The 24024-nt window shown below is 41.5% G+C and overlaps 3 protein-coding genes across 4 annotated transcripts in view; 1 reads left to right on the forward strand and 2 right to left on the reverse strand.

Moving 5' to 3' along the window:
• lratd2b (LRAT domain containing 2b) overlaps positions 1–24024 on the forward strand; it is a 284775-nt gene that overhangs the window by 258064 nt on the left and 2687 nt on the right. The gene's annotated exons all lie outside the window — the stretch shown is intronic.
• On the reverse strand, positions 513–9875 carry fbxo32 (F-box protein 32). Its single transcript, XM_083761717.1, has 9 exons — positions 9621–9875; positions 8871–8989; positions 8535–8584; positions 8299–8391; positions 4369–4462; positions 3266–3450; positions 2618–2800; positions 2127–2270; positions 513–1949 (listed from the first exon to the last, which is right to left on the reverse strand). The coding sequence occupies exons 1-9, from the start codon at positions 9725–9727 to the stop codon at positions 1860–1862; spliced, it is 1065 nt and encodes a 354-aa protein (XP_083617843.1). The 5' UTR covers positions 9728–9875; the 3' UTR covers positions 513–1859.
• Positions 12890–18879, reverse strand: LOC310855361 (kelch-like protein 38). Of its 2 annotated transcripts, XM_083760332.1 has the most exons (6): positions 18593–18879; positions 18160–18264; positions 16321–17541; positions 16023–16164; positions 15490–15595; positions 12890–15043 (listed from the first exon to the last, which is right to left on the reverse strand). In XM_083760332.1, the coding sequence occupies exons 3-6, from the start codon at positions 17538–17540 to the stop codon at positions 14754–14756; spliced, it is 1758 nt and encodes a 585-aa protein (XP_083616458.1). In that variant the 5' UTR covers position 17541; positions 18160–18264; positions 18593–18879; the 3' UTR covers positions 12890–14753. The 2 variants fall into 2 exon arrangements, with proteins under 2 accessions (XP_083616458.1, XP_083616457.1); XM_083760331.1 differs by lacking the exon at positions 18160–18264.

Here is a 24024-nt window from a genome sequence, read left to right on the forward strand (position 1 = left end):
ATAACAAGACAAGAATTTGTTTATGAAACAACAGATACTGACTTTTTGCAAGACATTTTATTTCCCAATGGGAAAAAGTGTAATGTTTTTATTTCCATTTTATTGATCCATATTTAACATTAAAAAATAATCTTGTTTGTAAAAACAAATGCAGCATTTCTTAATTTTTCATGACATGAACATATGTGTTATCTGGGCACCACCAAACTAGTTGTCTAGCAACCGTAACGGCTGGCCAATGCTGCTGAATGTTTTTGTCTAAAAGACAACAGTCAGTGTTCATGTGCCAAACGCCTGTATCGTCTTAAACCTCAGCTATCTGTGCCAATTTAATTTGTAATTTACAATACCTACAACACCCATACTAACATAGCCTCAGAAACACTTAACAGAACACAACTACGAGCTTGCAGTTCACACTTAATCCAACAGATGGCAGATTTGCTGATAACAGAATAGCTCAGATTAAAGTACTGTTGTGTAAAACATATGGCCATCAAATAGACATTTCTAGTAATGGATAATTTCCTTTTTTTTCCACCATGTCTTGCCAATAAGTAGTCTTTCCTCACCTTTTTGATATAATACTGCTGAAATCTAAGAGATTTCCTGTTTTCCTCACATTGACATTTTGTATGCTGATCTTGTCATTTCACCACATACTCCATGAATAACTGATGCCAAAGAGTGATTTGTTTTCTTATTTAATGTATTATAACATACTCAACATAGAACATAATGCATTGCTTAGCATGTACTGTATCATAATAATCTAAAAACATACGTAAGAGTTCAAGTCAAAAATTGCACCATCCTGGTTGCACCACTTCAACTGTACCCAACAGATTAGGCAAAACTTCTTGCCTGAATTAAACCAAATATATTAAAGTAAGCATGATCATTTCGTTTTAATGGACAGTCATGCAGAAGGACAAAGTGAACAAAATATTTAGAATTTATATAAGCTGTGCATCTTACTTTGGTTTCAAATCCCTGGGAAAAAAAATGAAAACTAAATGTTGTCCCGATAAGGCACAGCATTATTAAACTCTGATTACACACTGGTGATACTGTAATGACATATTGAGCTTCAGCAGCCACAGCACTAAATGAGCACACGTAAATGAGCACACGTAAAAAAAAAAAACATTGGAAATATCAAACGTATAAAAGTGAAAAGAAGAAAGATAAATATAAAATATAGGCAACATCAAGGAATCACAATACGATTACTTTGCTTACATTCATTTTCTTTTCTCTATTGCATCAACTCATTGATCCTCAACACTAAACTGGCACCAAAACAGAACATTATTGTAAGGTTTCTTGACATAGTTCGATGTCATTCGTAGTCGTACCCATGACCAAATCTAAGGCTGCATTGCTTTAAATTAGATCTCTGTTCAAACATTAATCAAACCAGGACTGAAGTTTCTCCTGCATTGTCGAAGAAATCCTCTAAATGTTTCACAACCAAAAATAAATCCCAAATCAAACATTGCACTTAAAACCAAAATTGCAGTCCTGTTACAACTGCACTCAGCTAAGGCCAACTGTAGGTACGTTTATTTCAAAAGGTATATTTTCACATTTACTTTGAGCCAAGACCAAAATTATTTTAGACAGACGAGTCTTCCTGCTCTACTCCAGAGATATGGCTTTTACCTCTCCTTCCTCCATCACTTTCACTTTCTTCAAACTGTGCACACTTGATTGCATAATTGTCCCACTGCCTGCCCCTCACCCTTTTTCAAAATATACATTCAGGAATCCATTGCAGTATATTAACAGTAAGATAATTGTACATTTTTATGTACAGTATGTACAGTCAGTCCATTGAACTTTGAGAGGGGAGGCTCTCAGAAGTGGAAAAGGTTGATAAAGCCTTGAGGGGAGACAGACATAGTACAACCTTCCGGATTGTTGGCTGTACAGGGGTGACTTGTGTCCTAGGAGGAGAGACAAGGAGAAAAACACTGATGGTTTGTTCATGGATTTCCACTTACTGTAGGTGCAACGCTAAAAATAGCAGCTATACCGTCGCATAATGAATCGAAAGGAGAAAGACGTGCAATGGACGTACATACAACCACTTTATGCATGCATACACACAGCCACTTGTGTACCTTCCAGAAGAGGATGTGACAGTGGGTACAGAAGTGCAGAGTGTCACTGTACTGCTCTCTGTGAGGATAGCAACGGCTCAGCTTGAAGTACATCTTCTTCCACTCCAGGTGACCCTTCTCTGACAACATTAGACGTTTACGGATCTGGAGAGAGGAACAAGCGATCAGTCATTAGTTTAGTTCTCACAGTGACCTAGTAGGTACATGCATCCGTATGCTGACCTTAAAGACTCCCGTTCTGCTTTCATAATTATCAGAAATGCTTGACCTCCTAAATTGTACTTCAAAGCGTAGGCCAATTTTAGGCATATAATTCTAGATCGCCATTTTGGAGAATTTTTGAATAGGGCTTAATAAGTGGTTAATACATATTTGTATGCAGTCTGTTGCCAGACTTGACCAGGTCACCCACGGTCACTGGCACGAAGAAGTCCTGAGACATCCCTGAATTATATTAAATTGTTATATTATTATTATTATAACATCCATACCTGTCTATCGGTGAAGTGGTACTGGCAGAGTCTCTTCCAGAGCAGGCGGTCCTCGGTGAGGCTGCCCAGGTCAGGAGACACCTGTCCCAGACTAACGAGGTCCCTGCCGTCCGTCAGGCGCTGCATGATGTTGAGCTGCAGACTGGCCGGTAGGTCGGTCAGCTCCATGCCTTCAGATGTGGGCTGCAGTGAAGAGAAACAGAATATACACCAAGTTTACAATGAAGTCAGAGTGATAATGTGATCTAATATAACTACTATTTATGCTTCACATTTTGCCCCAACATTCATTGTCAACAAATCTTCCATGAACATCTTGGGTCTAAACTAGACTCTTGATGCTACCATCAGAATATACCACGTATATTCTGTCTATGTTCAGGCGAGCAGACACAATCCAATGTTTTGCCCGATCCAGTTTGAAATCAGATTGATTTGATCAAAATAAAATGCATGGAAAAGATTTTTGCTAATCAGATTTAAACCACATTCCTGGTGGTTTGGAATACGATTCAACATGGCCACGGAAACATGATTTATACTTTGTACAGTAAGGAATACACCGATGTCTGAATACACCAGTGTGGTTTGTCCTAATGATGTCCAGATATGAGAAACAGTTGTCTGAACAAAGCCTTAAATACCCACCCTGCTGATCTGGATGTTGTCCAGCTGCTGCTGCCACTGCAGGATGTTCTCCATGCGGTGGACCCAAGTGTTTATGTTCCCCACTAGGACAGACTTGCCAATGCCGTGGACGAGTGCACACAGGGACACGTAAAGCGTCTGCAACAGCTCCTTAATGGGACGAACATTCTGCTGGTCGTCCAAGACTGTCAAGGAGAGAAAATCGCAACTCGTTCAAATGACTGACTTGAACAAATGGCAGACTGAATAAAGATGACCAAGTTTTATTCTAACTAAGATTGATCAATCGCGCCTTCCTAGACAATGGCAACAGTGGACACCCCAAACATTTTTCACACTGCTAGAACTAAACTATATAGGCAGAGGTAGACAAACAAGAGTTAATGCATAGATATTTTTTCCTTCAAAGTAAGTCTAGAGGTGATGCAGGTTAATTTACTCAAGATGACAGTTTTGTTCTTTGTCCTGCTATAAATCCTGAACTTCCCATCAACACAAGATTACTAGCTAAAGGGCCAAACTGAAATATTTATAATTTATCAATGTTTTTTTTTAGGCGGTTGCTTGGCTCTGCCAGTGTACCGTTGATTATGTTTGGCAAATAGGTTTCATAAGACCACCTAAACAACCTGAATGTGTGTTTAGGACATTTTTGTTTACACAATTATACAGAAAGCTCTGGGACAGGCAATCCCTTAGCTAAGTCTCTAAAATCACTATTGTGCATCATCGTCCCTGGTTTCATTAGATGTGGTCACTCATTGCCTTGGTATACATAAATATGTTTGTGACAGAGGAGAAGCTTTTGTTCTGTTATGGTAGTCATTAAATATGTATTCACCACTTAAGCTACTACTATGTCTGCAACTCCTTTAAGAATAAGAACAAAACATAAAAAACAACAACAGGGTCAGAGTAATGTTTGAACTGTCTGAACAACAACAAAAATCAGAAACAAAACAAGACTTCTTTACATACAGTATGCGTTTGTTCACAATGCATGAATGTAAACAACCATCACCATGAATTCTTACAACAATCAAGAGACAGTATAGGCCTAAAGTGAAATTAAGAAGGAGAGAAAGAAGACAAACAGGCCTCACCTTTCTGTACCACCCTCTCCAGAATATTCATGTAGTTTTTCTGGGCCACTCCACTGAGTGAAGGGAGCTGGGACTTGGCGATGAGCTCCAGCAGCTATAGAACAAAGACAACACAGAACAGAAACAACATCAATTTCAGCCCATTTCTCCATTATGTACTTCTTGTTATGGTGCAGTCTTAAGCACACACAATCCCAACGATAAATGCGGTCTAGAAAGGGGGTTATTTGGACCTGGTCCAATAATTCTCAGCAGAGGCTTGATCCAAGAACCACATAACAGCATTCTTGGCAGCTCTTGTATCCAGCAGTCTCTTTAGAGAAGAAGGAGCTACTAGAAAAGTGCCCAGGCCCCAGACAACCTAGTTGCCAACAACAGCCTGAACATGAAACTGTTTACTTTCTTTGATCATTTGACTCCTGAATCCTCGTGACATCTGAATCACTTGACTTAACAGCACGTTTACTGTATGCATGTGCACAATGGCTGAAGGACAGGACAGAAGGGACCATGGTAGCATGTAACTAATGTTGCGTTCACACGGGCAGATGAAATCATGCAGTCTAGCATTCATTGTCAATGGAAGACAGCAACGTGAAGCTACGAAGCAACTATGACACATGAAGCTGCCGCAAATTATGCTGTGATGCATTTTTGCTCAACCCTACCCCATAGCATTAGTCCATAGCATTAATCCTACAGTACTCACCACCTTGAACCCCATTTGAAACATGTCATAATTCAGTGTAAATAGACTTGATCGGCTATTTATTTACAATGAACATGACTGATGCGCTACTTCGGGAGCTTGAAAATTGGATATTTTCAGCAAAGATATTTGGTGTAAAGGATAAGAAGGATGGGGCCAAGCATAGACCCAGAGTAGTAACATTTGGTGGTAAACCAGAACAAGATTCCAAGCATTTATCGCCCTGAACAAGTATGATTTTTGAACTGCCATCATACTATTATTTTTTTTTTTTTTTGCGGCTTACGCCTTTTATTGATTTTTTGAAGGGACAGACAGTAGGCTGACAGGAAACGGGAGAGAGATGGGGGGATGACATGCAGTAAAGGCCGTGTCGGGTCCGGGAGTCGAACCCGCGGCACACTGCGACTGGATTACCAGTCCGGTGCCCAGACCGTTACGCTACGGCCTGGGCCCATCATACTATTCTGTGGACAGTACTACAACCAACTATGATGCTTTAATAATACCTTTCATTTTAAGATACTCAAGACACATATCTGGTATCCCTGCATATTCTCTTCCTTTGTCCTTCGCATCTCTCTCTCTCTCTTTCCCCAACCACCTTCATCTCACCCACCATACTCCTCCTTCACCACACCATCAAGTGTTCCTTGCAGAGCATAATTACAACATGCGTTTACGAGTCTACTATTAGCATCCAGTGTTAACTGACCTTCATAACTTCGCCTGCACAACTTCTGCTTTTGCAATGTTTTTCGCAATGTCAAAATGTTGCAAACAAAACCAAAGATAATTAAATTGTTTATTCACCTTGAGTCTACCCCCCCCCCCCTTCTGCCTGTTAGAGAACCCGATCTGTGTAAGTGAGACGGAGATAAATGAACCCAGCAACCACCATCAGACTAGACCAGTAAACATTGGTGATCTAGGACAGTGTGTCCAGACTAGGTACTAGTGTTACACAGCTCTATTGTTCTTTAGACAGACTACACTGCCCCCATTAGCTGCAATATAATATATAAGTACTATATAAACAAGTCAGTCCAAAACTAACAATGAGAATGATAAATTACGTTAAATTATATAATTAGATGTTAGAATTTACCTACTTAAGCCCTACAGTAAATACACTTGTTTGTTCGATGAACGGAAAACAATCTCATGTGGCGCACCGTGACACAGTATAGGCTTGTAAAACCGATGTATAAATATATATGTATTTTTTTAATTTACCCAAGATATCAGGGTTAATGTGGTTAAAATGCAGAACAGGCTGGCAGAGAATGCAGAAAGAGCAGGAAAGTGTTTTTGAATATGATAAGCATGCTATCACAATCACATAATCAAGTTTTTTGTCTAGTTTGTATACCGTACTGTTTTTAATGGGTAGTGGGCAATAGAAACAGTTTTAAATATATAACACTGATCTCTATGTCTTGTCAAAATTGTAAGGCAATCTCCCTGCCTCCTCCTGACCAAAACTTAAGTGGTACACCCACAACAATGATTAGAACATTTGTTCACTGGGCCCATTGCCTAGAATGAGACACTGATTAAAGACGACGGAGGTAAAAGCACTGGGCAGAGAAAGGGGTTTGGTAAGGTTACATAACTTACATTTAATGTAAATCCTATCATTCTATTGTGACACTCGTGACAAAATACTTCCCAGTGTGTTTCATGTACCGAGGGTTTGTGCTGGAAGATGGAAAAGTAATCTAATCTAAACTCATTTTTGGCGAAGGCCGGAGGAGAGTCTCTAGTGTAAAGCACACAGGAGGAAGCTCTTGGAATTGCTGGTGTCGTGTTTTCACAAGTTCCCCTTTTAAGAGAGAGGAGCAGATAAAAAGGGAAGAGAGTCAGGGAGGAGAGGGAACAGAATGCACAGAACAGAAGGGAAGATGGTGGAGCAGTCTGAGACTCTGAGTCATCAGAGTCTGATCCCTGTTGGATGGTTGCCCCTCACTGCACAGCTTTCAGACCGCCCTCGAAGTTCAGGACAGCATATAACAGAAACTGGATTTCCCACCCCCACCGTTCTCTCCCTCACTCACCTCCCAGGGCTTAACCCCCCCCCCCCCCCCCCCCCCGAAACCCCCCACACACTCCTGACAGTCACAATGACCTTTGCCTGCCAGCAACACATGCATGGCTCTCAGTGCGTCTGTACTGCCCCCCCCCCCCCCCCACCTCACCTCACCTCACATGGGAGCACATGTGGAGGACTTGCTGTTCCAGGTTCAGCGTCTCGTTTCTCATACAATGGGAGTGAACATTGTATCCTATCGACTGCCTACTGTATATGCAGCATCCCCTGTATCCTTTGTAATAATGTAAGGCCCCACCAACAAAAACATATACTTTATTATGGCTATCTTGCATCTGTTTCCTTATGATTTGATGTACTTGCTCACTCTCGGCACAAAATGGCAAGTGTGGTGAAAAGAAAGTATTACATTTCTTAATCCAAGCCTCAAATGTATGTTCATGTGTTTATCGTATGCCGATTAAAGAGGATTGTTCTATGCAAATCTATGGGATGACCAATTCTTGCTACACTCTCTTCAGTGTGTCACGTCGGAGTATCAAGAGAGACTGAAAGACCAAGAGCCCCAAAACACAAACACCATAGTACACACACAGTATCATCACTGAGAGAGACTTGTCTGGGGAGACTTGATAAGAGACAGGCAGAGGCCTATACACCCTCTGCATGTACCAACCCTTTCCCTGCCAGTTCTTTCCGTTTAGCAGATTAACACTGGTGTCCCATTTTTAGGCAATAAAAAAGGGGGGCACACACACACACACACACACACACACACACACACACACACACACACACACACACACACACACACACACACACACACACACACACACACACACACACACACACACACACACACACACACACACACACACACACACACACACACACACACACACACAGTGAAGAATCTTGCAGCACTAGTTGGCTGTCCAATTCATTTGAGTTACTCTATGTTTTTGTTTCCTTTTTTTTCCTGAATATTTTCATGGAAAAAAAGAGAATCGTGTTGTGGTGGAGGAAAATCTAGATTTACATTTGAGCAATTATCGTGCAGCACTAATGCTTAAACTTAAAGTGGTTAAAGTACCATTAACAACCACAGAACCACTGCTCTGTAAAAGCAGAGGAAGACAATGGAATGAGAAAAGGGGAGATGAGGACTCACCCTGACGACGTAATTAAATCTCCTCGTGTCCTTGATGGCACTGCAGAAATCTAAGCGGTTGAAGGCTTCTCCCAGTGTACAATATCCGTGACGCTGAGGGAATTTAATTATCAGGGCATTAAGATTCTGATCTCACAGTAGGCCTATAGAGTTTTCTATAGATGTCCAATTGTCCAAATTGGAAATGTTATTAAGTTGATATACAACATATAATACATTATTAGTTGGCTTGTTACCTCCTTGGTGCTTCCTTTATGAACGTAAATCCACTTTTCTCTGTGGAAATCTGTGAAATTGGTATCATTTGCAAATGAGTGTCCCCTGATCAAAATGAATCAGTATTCACACAAGAATTTGTCAAAGCATAATTTATTGTGAACTATGACCTTCAATCACATAATATGTGATTGAAGGTCATAGTTCACAATACATATATATTATATGTTCATGGGTGGCCCATTCTCATATTTCCTCAATGTCTTAGCTAGGATAAGATTCCATATAATCACAACTTGATGGAAACATACTTTTTATAATAATAGAACTGTTCCAGTTCTCTCATTGTTACTCACAGGGAACCTTGGTGTTGTTGTTCATCATGTCTTTTTTCCTCTTCTTGGCAGCCATGTCATAGTTCAGAGACAGCAGCAGGTTCTCTTTGTTGAAACACTCTTCATGTGCGTCGCAGTAGCTGGAACAAAGTCACAGAGCAGACATTTCAAACAGTTGAACATATTTAGATTTTATGTTATACAAAGAGAGAGAGAGAGAGAGACGTCCACGTATATTCTGTAAATAAATAAAATAGGCCTATCCACATACTGTGAGACTGAGTGACATTATAATGTCGATCGTGTCACTCCCCTTATAGCTTGAAAAAACATAACGAGGATCAACATTGGCATCTTTTCAGGACAGTGTGTAGGGTTCAATTAAGTCCAGTTCAGCAGGTCTCCACACGCCACATTAATAATAGTGCGCAATCGTTTTAGAAAGTAAGAGACTCGAGTCAACAGGAACAGATGTATGTTAATCCAGTCACTTGTGTAGTTATTAATAGCACATAGTGATTAGCCTGGAAAGACAACACTGGTCAGTGAGTGGTCACGATGTGACGGACAAAAACAAAGAGATTAGAAGATGGAAACTGGTAAGGAGCTGCATATGCACTAGTCGATCGCTCCTTACCATGTTTAAAAAACAAAACAAATATGCACACTTAACGGATCACGTGTACTCTCCACCTCTCTTTCTACGTGGTGCAATATTGTTTGCCGCTGTCAAACATTGCGTCGAAGATGCCACGAATAAGCATGACAAACCTTTCGACGGAAACGTTGTTGTTTTTGTCGTCTGTATTTTTCCAACCCTCCTCGGTTTTGACCCAACTTTGACCAGGAGAGCGCCAGTCTTGTCCAAGAAAAGGCATCTTTGATTATGGTCAAATTAAGAACACAATAGAACAACAAAATCCTGAATGTTTATGAGGTTTCAAGGCCCTTTCGCTGACTTAAAATAGTATAACTGATTTCCCTATCTGTCTTGACTTAGATGTATCTCTTCACTACTGTTGACATTGCGCAGCTGGCTTTATATCCTCCAGCTAGGTACCCGGAAATACTTAAGATCCGCCCCCATTGGAAAGTTCCCTACAACACGTGGCTTTGTTTATCATCATCAGAGTGGTTGCAAAACTTCCCAGGGACTGGATATCACCTCGGCTCGCAGTGCTCTTTTGCTACAACATTGACAATAATAATCACCATTTCTTTCTTTCTTTGCTGACAATGCTTGCAGCATTGAGTTTATCTTAAAAGAAATTGAATAATTATTATTCAGAAGAGTTTCCCTGATTGTTACTCACCCATGACCCATAACATTATTAATAGACCAAGTTGAGCTCAGGATTCTGGGCTCTGTCTTCTTGTAACCAGTGTTGGGTTTGTATGTAGTTTTCCCCTGCAGAGTAATCAAAATTTGTGTCAAAAGTTCCCCCTAAAGTAGACACACAACACTGATCTATACAATAACAATTGATCTGTAGGAGCTCAGCTGACCTACAAACACATTCGTTTATTTATGACTGAATGGTGTGATAAAAGATACCTTAACATAACTAAAACATAACCCATAGAAAACCTCTCAGGCACACACACACAGGTCTGGCTTTCTAAATACTTGTCTGTGGTGGATATATGTTTGAAATGCTTCATTGGCACTGTAGTAATTTGTTTATACAGCCTCAAAATGTTTAGTAAGCTTAAAGTGTGAGTGTGTGTGTGTGTGTGTGTGTGTGTGTGTGTGTGTGTGTGTGTGTGTGTGTGTGTGTGTGTGTGTGTGTGTGTGTGTGTGTGTGTGTGTGTGTGTGTGTGTGTGTGTGTGCGCATGCGTTCGTGTGTGCATGTACATGTGCTCATTGCTGTGCACGTGATTATGTGAGTGAAATATTGAATACTTAGAAAGAGGTGGAGGATTCCTTGATACTCATAATTCACACTGCAAAACGTCAAACATGTGTGTGTGTGTGTGTGTGTGTGTGTGTGTGTGTGTGTGTGTGTGTGTTCATCCTGTTTTAATATACGTGTGCAGTTCTTCCCGGAACCAACAGTATCTTCATCACTGCCAAGTGCCAACATTGTGACACACAGCTTGTGAATGTTGCAAGCCAGCTGATGTAGATGTAGATGCAGTCTCAACCTTATTGGAAGCTATAGTACACAAAACCTCCATAACAACTAGACGTTTCTTAATCCTTAGTCATTTTCAAGTAATTAACGAAAGTCTAATCTAACTATTCTTTTTCAGACAATTTGTTAAAATGTAGCACATTACTAAAATGTTATTGACAAATGACAAGGTTATAAAAGTCACATGAGGACAGATGAGGCTACTTAGTACATTGTAGTGTAGGTGTGTTCTTATTATAGATTACAATTTAAAGTGCCAACTGGGATGCCCCAGCCTGCAAGTATACCCTTTGTTAGGTGCAGTAACAAAGTGCATCCAAGATACATAAAGTAAAACTTACAATAGCATCTATGTGATAATTGTTTTTCTTTTCTTTATTGTTTGTGTTCATTGTGGTTCTTTGAAATATATGGAAGTCATTTATAAGAATAGGTCAACTTTTAGGTCAACAAAATGTTGCCTTTGGAAAGTCCCAACAAATGCTTGGTTGCTTTTGAGTGCCTAAGTGGAAAGCTATATGATCTAAGGCTCATTGTTAAATGTCATTAGTTAAATTAATCATAAATGGCCATTACTTCTTTATTAGTACATACTACTGGTACTGTGCTTATTGTTAGTGTAGACATAGAAAAGTACATACATAAAAAAGTTGTAATGGGGCAGAGTTCTTGGATCACTCTCTCTGTTTTTGTTGTGATAGTCATAGGACAGCTGCATGGACAGTACTTGACACCCCAAAACATAAGCATGCACATGCGCGCACGCACGCACGCGCACACGCACACACACGCGCACACACACACACACACACACACACACACACACACACACACACACACACACACACACACACAGTCACACACACACACACACACCTGTTGCTGTTCCTTCTGAGGATTTCATCACTTGCAGTGTTGTGAAACCACGGTCATTAGTTGGTACCCTCTCCCTTCACTTCTCTGTGTTTCTCTCTCTCTCTCTCTCCCCCCCCTCACATCTGCCAACTAGCACAGCAACCAACAGGTCAACAGGGCCACATGCTTCACATGGTATAACATTCAACCCCTTGTTTGTTTCTCAAAATATCACCAGCTCACCTATAGTTTTTCCAGTCCCCCACCTTTTTGCACCCATGCACAGTTGCACACCCCTCCAACTGTCACCTTTGACTCTATTTGCTGGTGGGAAAACCCAGTGACTTGGGTTTCAGAAAGAGATATGATCACACTCTTCTTTCTTCACACAAAATGCCTAACATTATTGGTGTTCAAAAGTAATTGAGGATACATAGGCTACTATAATGTAATCAATTAATATCGTTATTTAAGATAATTTAGCGGCAATCATTAATATTATCACATTTCTGTATATAAAACATTGGGATGTGATCCTTGAGGCTCAGTGGGCGGGGTGTGTTAAAATCTGATGTGTAGCGTTATGTCTCCCCTCTTTCGCTGTCTTGCCAGGCTGTGCCTTTTGGAGAACAATAGAACATTCCTAGAAAAAACAAACACTGTGGTCTAATTTTGTCTATGATGTACCATAGGTGGAGAAAAGACTATTTGAACAAGCCGTTTCGATTCGTTACTGCTGGATATACCTACTCTAACACTGTTTTCTGTAATAGGATATCTTTTATATGTCAAAATCTAAATCTACTGGCTGACTGGAACTGGTCTGGGCATGTACAGCTTGTGTGTGGACTGGAGTGGAGCGTGACTAGGGGTTTATAGACTGACTAGACACACAAGGTATGCTCACTCAGGTTGCAACTGGTGTCAAGTGACCCAGCACAGCCACACTTCAGAGAGGAAGATAAAGACTAAGCTACACCAAAGAATGATTTGAATATTTATTGATGTGCATATAAAAAAATATATATATAAAAACAAAATTACAGCAATGCAAAAAATGTAAACAGGAAATAACTGTGTCCATAAAAATGTAAATGCACCTCAAATTTTGTCTTTGACATATGGTTGTACATTTGCTGCAATATACAAAAAATACAAGGTGGACCGTGGAATTGCACACATACTGTTAGCTTTCAGTTAAACAACAAAAATACTTCACCCTTTTAATTAAAGCATTTAGTGATTTGGGTGATTTGGAAAAAAACCCCGTCCACCTCGGTAACAAGATGTGCACAGTGCACATGCACACGCTCTACAGTGGGGGGGACACGCAACAGGCCAACAGCACGTGCACCAAGGCCCGCCCCCAATCGATCATGATTGGAGGAAGGCCCCTCTCATCCTGATTGGATGAAGGCTGACTAACCCTATCCAAAAAACGAAACCTACTTTTTTTTTTACCCCAGGGGTTAACTGGGGACAGGGAGGATTATGAAAAGAATAAATAAAAAAAGATATTTGAATTAAGTGAATTCACTGAATATACCTTGAATGCATCAATACAAAGAACACGCACAACCCTAATATTATAATTCTCATCATGGTGCTATATTTTCTAGGAAATGAACAATACATACATCATCATACATCATATTCTGTGCTCAACCAATCAAATAATCTAAAATTTGGTACACACAAACACACAAAACTGGGCGTAGGATGGGCTAGTGCCCCTCAAAAATGTAAATAAACCATGTGAGTGACAAACTCATCGTATGTTGACATGCTATTAAATTATAAAAATGTGCTCCTTGGAGCACAGGTCTCAACCAGGCCAAGTAGTCAAAAAAGCCAAATAAAAATCGGACAGAGCCGACGTGACTCGTGATCACACATGACTTTAGAAATAATGTGTACCAATTTGCATGATGTTTGGACAAAAATCCAAAAATGTGTAACGTAGCACAAATCGGCCCCATGGCGGTATGAAAGGCTGATGTGAAAAATATGGGGCAGAGGTTTTTCCTTTGCCACTAGGAGTGTGCGCGCAAAGTTTCACGCTGATCAATCCAGTTATAGGTAAAACATGAATCGGCTGAGGACGATTTAAAAAATGTAGGATGGCATTTCTTCCATGGCCTAGTAGTGGGAATGTGCGTGCAAAGACTGACAACACACACACACACACGGACGGACGGACAAGGGCGAAATCATAGTCTCGGCCACGCCTTAGGCCTGGCAGATACAATGATGCTCTTAGTCTTACCTATATTTAAATACAAAAAGATCATAAACATTTGATCATTAGAATGTTGTGACATTGACTGTTGACAACATAAAAATGTAATGCAAAACATGACCCAAATTAAGGTTCACTGACAAGAGCAGCAGGTTCAGTCCTGTGGATGAACAGCTGGGCACAGCCTTAAATTAGACACTCGGTCCTGGGCTTGACAAGGGAAATCTAGTGATTTAGAGCTAGCTGAAAATAGTTCTTTGATCCATTGTGAAGTTAGACGGTTAGAATGTGTTTCAGACTGTCTGGCTGGATAACTTGTTTTTGGAGGATTTAGTGTACAAGCAATAACAAAATCTTCAATAGAAAAATGCATATCTACAAAGGCCGGGAAAATATATAATGTATAGGAGACTAAACCTATGGAAAAATGCATTCCCTTGGATTATAAATGTTTAGATTACTTCATGTGTGCTTGATTATTCTTATCAGGGACTTGAAAACGGTAAAGCTCGTACTTAAATGTGAGGCAATAATATTGTCTCAAATAGGATAAATAGTTATTATTATATTGTAATGAAAGGATCAAAAACTTTCATATTGACTGCTATAGATAGCATCAGTGGGTTCCATGAAGTAATTGTGAAACCCCCTCATTTAGTTTGAATGACTAATCATTATGATTTTGCCCACATCTGGGATACACATGTCAGAGACACTGAACCGTGGTCAAAAAGTTTATAAGGCAGAGCCCCCTTCGATGTCCAGGCATCTGTATTTGGGTCATAGCACTCAAAATTGTCGGAGTCCTCTATGATGTCATGGCCGTTGACAAAGCGTCCCCCCGTCACACAGAGCTTGTTGTTGAGCACTGTAGCAGAATGGTGCATCCTCCTCTCCTTCAGGTTGGCACACTTGATGAACCGGTTGGCCTTTGTGTCATAAGCAATCATTCGCCTGGTGTATCCTGTGACAGCAAAAACAGAAATGAATATGGTAGAATGTTATTATCTATGAGGGGCTAACCTTGTTCAGTGCAGTGAATGCAACGCTGGGATTCAGGGTCAAAATTCCTCTCATAAAAAATTATGTCTCTGTAGTCTGGACATTAGAAAGGAGGTGTGAAATAATCTTATATCTGAATAATTGTGATTAGCCAGAATGAGATGATGTATGATGACGTATGATGATAAGCCCCTCACTTCACACAGGTGTGATTTGGGTTTGTCTGGCTGTGGAGTGAGGAACACACTGACATGGGGGATTGTTACTGTTGAGATTCTCTCTCTACTCGAATGGAAAGGCATATTAAAAGGTCAATGAATTACAAGACTATAGCCCTGATGTTATCTGCTGTGCAATGTCAATACAGCAGATAACAGAGCTGCTAATATAATTAATTACTTCCGTTACCTCCGATGATGTAGATTTTGTCATCAAGGACAACAGCAGGAGCTGACACATTCTTCACTGTCCTGTTTTCCATTTGACACCACAGGTTCCTGGCGATGTGATAGACCTACAGTACAACATAAGATTAAAAAGAATCACACCCGTGTGAAGTGAGGGGCACTCTTATCATTAGGTTATGTAATGATAATGTAAAATGAACAGTGTCAAAACAAACATTAAATTCTCTTTATTGTTAATGGGATTTAATGTTTGTGTTATGGACAAAATAAACATTAATTTCTCTTCATTGTCAATGGCGTTTTTAAAAACAAACATTAAACCTGTATATATAAGGGGCTAGCGCCCCTCAAAAAGAGCATTTGATACCTCTCACCACTAAATACACTCAAGATTGTGGGTGAATGAATGAAAGGAACAAATGAATGAATGAAAGGAACAAATAAATAAGCTAAATAATCTCAAACAAAAAATGTGAATGGGTGCATTGACAAACAAAGAATAATTGAATGAATAAGACCACATTGTATATTTACCTGTATGATTCTGACAGGGTTCTGCATCCCATCTTCTCCTCCAAACATGTAGATTCTCTGATCAATAGCAGCCACTGCTGGATGAAGCACAGCTTCGGGCATGGGTGCCATAGACTCCCATTGGTTGAACATGCTGTTGTACCTGTGGTTACATATTTCTGTCAATTCTACTGAATACCGTGACATATATGTAAGCCTTTTCATTTAATGTGTATGTGGTAATAGTATCTTCTGCATTATTTGTGAATTTGGAGAGAGATAGCAAAGATCAACACCCTATATAGCAATGCATTCTCACCTTTCTACACGGTTGCATACATGCTTGTCAGCCCCGAGGCCTCCGAGGACAAAGATAAAGTGGAGGTAGGAAACGCTCTGGTGGGCAAAGTGTGGTTCCAGCATGGGCTCTGCCATCCGCCACTGGTTGGTCTTCAGGGAGAGAGTGTAGACAGTCCTGCTGACCTGGTTGTGCTTGGTGTTTGTTGTCAGGCCCCCTAGAACATAAAGGACACTGTGCAGGCAAACGTAGGAGGCCTTGTAAAGACGAATGGGCAGCTTGGCTAGCCACTGCCACTGCTGGCTCGTCTCATCAAAGATTAAGGCCTCCCTTGAGGTCTGCTCATTGTTTTTCCTTCCTCCCACTAACACCAACGTCTCACAGCAGGTGTAGCGCCGAGGTGCTACCCACAGCGGTTTCAAGTCAATCACACTGCTGTCAACGTATTTGCTACAAACGGAGAACAAGAGACGTCGAACAGAATCGATAAGCTCTGTGCAGAGGGTGGAGGACTGGATCAGTGGATCGTTGGCAATGAACTGGAAGAGGAAGGTCGGGTGGATGTAGCGAAGGCGTACCTTTTTGAATAAGTCACTAATGGAACCACGTCGGGATACAGGATCATGGTGGATCCAAGCCACAAGTGTTTCGAATACCTGTTCTTCCTCCGCACACAGGCTGTCGTCTTCCAGGTATCCCATGAGCTCCGACAGTGAAAGCTCACACAGATCCTCCGATGCGGACACATCTGAGAAGCTCTTCATAGCCATCTCCTTGGCCTTTTCTCTCAAGCTAGTGCAACTGAGGATCTCAGAGAGCCTTATCATGCTTAAACAGTTGTCTGGGCACAGGTGCTCCTGGAGGAAAGCAGAGCAAGCCTCAAAAAGGCAGCCATATTGCAACATAGATGCCGCTTGCATGAGTGGCAGCACAATGTCCATGGTGATGCTCATGAGTCCTGTGTAAACATAGTCAATGATACCACTCAGAATGGCTGCTGTGATGCCCTTCACATTGATCTTGGTCATCTGACTTTCCATGAAGTTATTGCAGAACATGGCTCTGAAGTACGGGCTGCTGGAGACCAGGACATTGCGGTGGCATGGGATCTCTGTGTAGTCTGAGCAGAGTATCACATCAGTCAGGACATTCTCCTGTCTCAGTCTGTTGAGCTGTAAATGTAGATTGGAGGAGAGCTCTGTATCTTTGTAGTGGAAGATGTCAGCTGGCCGTCTGTCCATGCTGTGAAGAAGAGAGATATGTGTGATGTTGCATTCAATAACAGCCTTGGGCCATTAAGGCACCTTGGATTCATCCATCCAGAGGAGATCAGTACTCAGCATTAGCCAACCAACAACTTTACCCTAGTATTATTCACCCACCATACCACATAATTTAGGGAAAAGATCATGTTCACTAGAACATTGCTTCTTTATCTCTAGGGCTATAACTACATTGGGGCATTCTAGGTAATTTGAGCGTAGGGCTAGCTGCAACATAGAGCAACAATTATGTTGGAACTGTCTATAGACTAGCCGTGACTTATGTATTTGGGGCAACCAACAGCATTCTGATTTAAGCTCACTTGTCAGAACCATGAGGCCATACAAACATCACTATGACTTACTGTCTCAGAATAAGATCAAGGTCATAAGTTTAAGTTCAAGTTCCTGTTGTTGTCATAACTATAAATACTGTGATGCTTTGTCATTCACAGCAAATTTAAGGGATACACCAAGTCATATTGTAGCAGATATGATCATATTATAATTCATGCCACTTGACTATTATGTCAGGTGTATGTCAGCCAATATATTTCCTCAGCAGTCATTTTCTTATTCAAATGTGTATTGGTAAGACCTGGGGCAGTCTGGTCACCGTGTAGACTGTTTGGCCTTGAGTCTAAGTGGATCACAGCAGAAACTCCTTTATGTTGCACAGTCAACTCACAGCCGCCTATGTGTTCTATGGATGGATAAATAAATAAATTATTTGAGTCATTTGTTTAACCACCGAATCTCTTCACCCAAAATAGCTGATGTATTAGCTAATGTGTCATGTTGCGACACGTTTGTAGATCTGATATTTTCACAGCAGAATAGTGACATTAGTGGTTAATATTAGACATTTACTAATATAACATACCTTCATGATCATTGCTTGACAGTATATAATATTGAATATTCATGCTATGCAATACTGTGCAATATTTATCTGAACCTTTTACAGTAGAATCAAAATGTATAGGAAACCTTTCCATCACAATAGGTATGAATTGCAATATATTGCTTACCTGTTATTTATTTCCTCTTTTATATGCTCTGCAGATGTCCTCTGTGTTGAAAGCAGAAACTCAGTAGAAAATACAATTAATTGACATTTTGCTGTACTTTCTCCTGGTCTCTCGTGTTGATGCTTTGTGTCTGTGTGTTCCAGAGGGGGCTGTCTCTTTGTAGGAGCATGCTGTGCACTGTTTGTTGTTATGATCCCTTTCCACTATAGGCACTCATGTCCTAAAAATAGTAACTCTCTTTAGCAACTCCCCAGCAGACTCACACGTGACTGTCAACTTTTTCCCAGTATCCCTCTGACTCTCTCTCTCTATCCTCTATCCTTCTCAAAATTCTCCCCCTTTCTCACTCTCCATCTCGATGTTCTACAGCCCCCGCCTCCTCTTTTAATCCCCTTGCACTCTTCTATTCGATCTCCTCCAATGCCATATGACCCAGCACGTATAAAGAACTGCTGTTAGATGACAGTTTTGGCAGCCTATGATGATTAACAGTGTAGCAGGATGGTGGGCTGTTGGGATAGCTGTCTGGCAGGAAGGCTGATCAGATGGTTTAATATTTACTTACTGACAAACCAAGGAAGTGGAATAAATTCAGACACACAAAAATAAATGATATGTAATTTTCTAACTAATGCTGTATTATTGTTGTGGGCTGTGGCTGCTGTTCAAGCTAAATGATATTTCAGTTCCTCTTCGGTAAATATCTGCACCAGAGATAGATGCTATGTTAATAGGTCGTTTTTTGTTTTGTTTTTCTCTCTTCCCCTTTACCCCCTTCTTCTTCCCTTTCACTTTTATGGAAATAGCAAATGATGGAGCTTGCATAAACAAATTCCACCCACTGTTTTACACCTGTAAACCTGTGCTGTGACAAAGCTGATTCAGATTTTTTGAGTTACAACTACAAGTGGTTCATATATAACGCTTCATCACATACGGGACACACTTTATTAGCCCGGGCTGAGGGGAGTGACAAAAGGACAGATAGGGTGATAGCTAATATCAGAATAGTGAACAACACCAATATGGCAGACTCTGTTGGGCTATAGCACATATTCAGACATGGTAACACTCACAGTGGATCAGCACCATGCCACCATCTAGTGTAGCCTATAGGGTATACGCCTGACATCCTCATCATACCCTTATGTTATGCTGGAAGCAAAAAACTACTTTCTGGGCTTGACAATCCATAGATCAAAACAGAAAAGTCCTATCTGATTGTATTAAACCGTGTTAAACTCACTTTGCCGCTCACTTTATGCATGCGCATACCCTCTATATGCCTGGAAAAATGTCTTATTATCAGCCTATCATATGCTATAAAAGCAGGAACCCTCTGTCATCATCCATTGTTTTCCTCAGTGGGTTGACCAATCAACCCCATTGCTGGATCCAGGTGTTGCCAAGTTGACAAAGGCCTACTATACATAGCCTACTAAGTTTATAGCCTACAAACAAACATAATTACTGAATTTGGACTTTTAAGTACATGAGTTTAGTGTAAACTTGATGGCAGCTTGAAAAGAACCTGTTCAAGCCATTGGTTGTCTCCACCAGGCCGAAGGCCTAGGGGGAGAGTATGTTTTGCACTCCGTCCGTCCGTGTGTCCGTGTGTGTGTGTGTGTGTGTGTGTGTGTCCGTCCGTCCGTGTGTCCGTGAGCAGCTAATCTCGGCCACCGTTAACCCGGTCGATGCCAAATTTTGCACACAGACTCCCTGGATGCCAACGATGAACCTCTGCCCCAAACTTTCCAGAACGGCCTGTTATAGCGCCACCAAGAGGCTGCTTTGTGCAAAACAGGTTTTTGCACAGTACACCTACAGATTTTGTCCAAACATCACGCAAATTGGTACACAGTCTCTCTAGAGCCATTCAACGAAACCGGTCTTTCAGATTTCCAGAACGGCCTGTTATAGCGCCACCAGGAGGCCGCTTTGTGCAAAACAAGTTTTTGCACAGTACACCTACAGATTTTGTCCAAACATCACGCAAATTGGTACACAGTCTCTCTAGAGCCATTCAACGAAACCGGTCTTTCAGATTTCCAGAACGGCCTGTTATAGCGCCACCAGGAGGCCGCTTTGTGCAAAACAAGTTTTTGCACAGTACACCTACAGATTTTGTCCAAACATCACGCAAATTGGTACACAGTCTCTCTAGAGCCATTCAACGAAACCAGTCTTTCAGATTTCTCAGACTCCATCCTGATTGGTTAAGATTGGCAAACCAGTCTTTCAGATTTCTCAGACTCCATCCTGATTGGTTAAGATTGGCTTCCAAAGTTCACAGGAGTGCTCAGTTTCAAACAAAATGCTGCAAATCATGAACACATCGCGTGATTTCCGTGAAATTGTGCACCCACATTCCCACTAGGCAGAGGACGAAATGCCACATGAACAATTTCAACTCAGCCTCAAGGTGGCGCTATAACTGGCCGAAAAGTGTTTTTACCTCTAACTGCACGGATCTGTGGATAACTTTGTATGCCAACTCCCTAGAGGCCAAGGAAAAACCTTTGCCTGGAATTCTTCACATCTGCTCATCCTGGTGGAGACCTGTGCCCAGTAGGGCACTTTTTCTAGTTTTGCACTGAATTGGCCATTGGTTTTGTAAAATACTCAACCAAACAGCACCATCTAGTGTATCTGCCTGGAGGAAAAAACTATATCTGCATATTGTACTAAATCAATGCCATGTAATTTAGAGTTTTAGACACTTACTTTAGGATTACAAAAATCATCAAAAAGGGATATATACTGTATAGCAGCATTTACAGATGACAGTTACAAACTTTTAGAGCAGGGGGGGGGGGGGGGGGGGGGGTGTGCATCATTGCTTTTTTCATTTGATGTGGACCTGATCTGTCCAAGACCTTCAACTCTCACTGGACCGGTTCGCAGCCGAGTGTACGGCGGCTGGGAAGAGTATCAGCATCTCCTAATCTGAGGCCATGGTTCTCAGCAGGAAAACGGTGGATTGTGCAGTCCAGGTAGGGAATGAGGCATTACTCCAGGTGAAGGAGTTTAAGTATCTCAGGGTCTTGTTCACGAGTGAGGGGAGGACGAAGAAGGAGATCAGCCGGAGAATCGGACCGGCAGGGGCGGTATTGCAGTCGCTGTACCGCACTGTTTTGACGAAAAAAGAGTTGAGCCAGAAGGCAAAGCTCTCTGTCTACCGAGCAATCTTCGTTCCTACTCTCACCTATGGTCATGAAGTGTGGGTCATGACCGAAAGAATAAGGTCACGAATACAAGCGACCTAATTGAGTTTTCTCCGACGGGTGGCTGGCATCTCCCTTAGAGATAGGGTGAGAAGTTCAGTCACACGGTAGAGACTCGGAGTAGAGCCGCTGCTCCTTCACCTGGAAGGGAGCCAGCTTAGGTGGTTCGAGCATCTGGTTAGGATGCCTCTCGGGGGTCTCCCTAGGGAGGTCCTCGATGCACGTCCCACTGGGAGGAGACCCTAGGGCAGACCAAGGCGCAGATGGAGGGATTACATCGACTCACTGGCCTTGGAACGTCTCGGGATCCCCCAGGAGGAAGTCACTAATGTTGCTCTGGAGAGGGAAGTCTGGAGCTCTCTGGTGGAGCTGTTGTCCCCGCGACCCGACTACGGATAAGCGGTTGAAGATGGATGGATGGATGGATGGGGGAAAAGGGGAGGGCTTTTAGCAGTGTTTTTTATGCAAACAAATGCCTGCCATGGATTCAGAATAATGAAAATCCCTAATTTGACCCGTCACATGCTACTTTGATATTAAAATTAAAATGTTGCCTGCATATATGTTGCTGTCACAAAGTTTCCCAAGGGAGTTGGGTTGGAACAAATTGAGAGGTGACAGTAGACACCTTTATGAACACATTTGTGAATAAAGTAATTGGTGCTTACCAAGTGATTGGTAAGCATTTATTTTGCAGTTAGGTGACACATTTGGCTAACTTTCCCTACTAAACTACATCTACAGTCATTTTCAAGGTTTCACTGAGCCAAAGTAGATAGTGTCCACTAGGTGTCAGGCAAATGTCATGTAGCTACCTACATTTCAGAAGAGTGACAGACACACTCTTCTCTCAACTCAAGTGAAACAAATTATGAGTTATGAGCTATTTACGGAGTGCGACTTTGTCATATCAGAGGAAGTATAGATCAGGCAGAACACAGCAGATGTCAAAACCACTATCCCTGGGGAAACAACAGAAATAAATTGAAATTGAAAGTGAAAGTGAAACAATAATTTCCCCAGTTGTTGCTTTGTTGTTCATAAATACAAAAGATGAAATTGAAATATGAATGAATTTCAAATCAATAGCCTATAACACATTTACAATCAGGGCAAATTGCTACATGTTTGATATGGGAATTGTCCTTCTTGCTCTGACACAGATCACCAACACAATCAGACTGACAGCCAGGAGAAGCCCCCTAGATAATCACTTGTACAAAAGGCTGATCTCACATTCCAAGTCCTCTTCACTCAAGCTGCCATGGGGTATTCCTCCCAGGCCGTGCACAAAGAGATCCATGCCAAGCAACACTAAGAACAGTAATCTAGCTTTGATGGAGAGAACATCCATGGATCCCATGCACAGAGAGAAAAGACGAGTGTGTGTGTGTGTGTGTGTGTGTGTGTGTGTGTGTGTGTGTGTGTGTGTGTGTGTGTGTGTGTGTGGGAGAGAGAGAATGCATGCAAGGTGGGGATAGGATGAGTTAAGGTGAGAATGAGATGGGAAAGGGTGTGTGTGTGTGTGTGTGTGTGTGTGTGTGTGTGTGTGTGTGTGTGTGTGTGTGTGTGTGTGTGTGTGTGTGTGTGTGTGTGTGTGTGTGTGTGTGTGTGTGTGTGTGTGTGTGTGTGTGTGTGTGTGTGTGAGTGTGTGTGTGTGTGTGTGTGTGTGAGTGTGCATGTGTTGGGAATGTTTCTGTGCCAAAACCTATGGGGAGAGCTGCATGTTGAGAGTAACGTATGTGCATGTATGTATACATGCAGCGTGTGTTCTTGTATTTGTATCCTTCTGAGGAAAGAATAATTGTGCATGCGTGCTCAAGAGGAGAAGGGGCCTTAAAAGGCTTACTGTTAGCTGCTTAAAATTCTTCTGATGTAACTAACACAAGCTGTTACAACAACAGAAAAGTGCTTTATGGTGGTAAGATTGAAAGCAGGCCATGGGTCAGCAAAGAAGTGTTTGCCCACTGTGCCCGCCTGTATGGTATTTGTGTGTTTATACTATACACCAGTGGGCAGGGAGGTGTTTCAATAATCGCAAGACTACCAACGCAAGACTACCTCTGAGGAACATGGCAGACATATACTCTAGGTTATCTTTATTGCTGCTCTGATAGCTGTTACTAAGGACGTGTGTGTGTGTGTGTGTGTGTGTGTGTGTGTGTGTGTGTGTGTGTGTGTGTGTGTGTGTGTGTGTGTGTGTGTGTG

The sequence above is a fragment of the Protomyctophum parallelum genome, assembly GCF_964188405.1.
Source record: "Protomyctophum parallelum genome assembly, chromosome: 3".
NCBI classification, from domain to species: domain Eukaryota; kingdom Metazoa; phylum Chordata; class Actinopteri; order Myctophiformes; family Myctophidae; genus Protomyctophum; species Protomyctophum parallelum.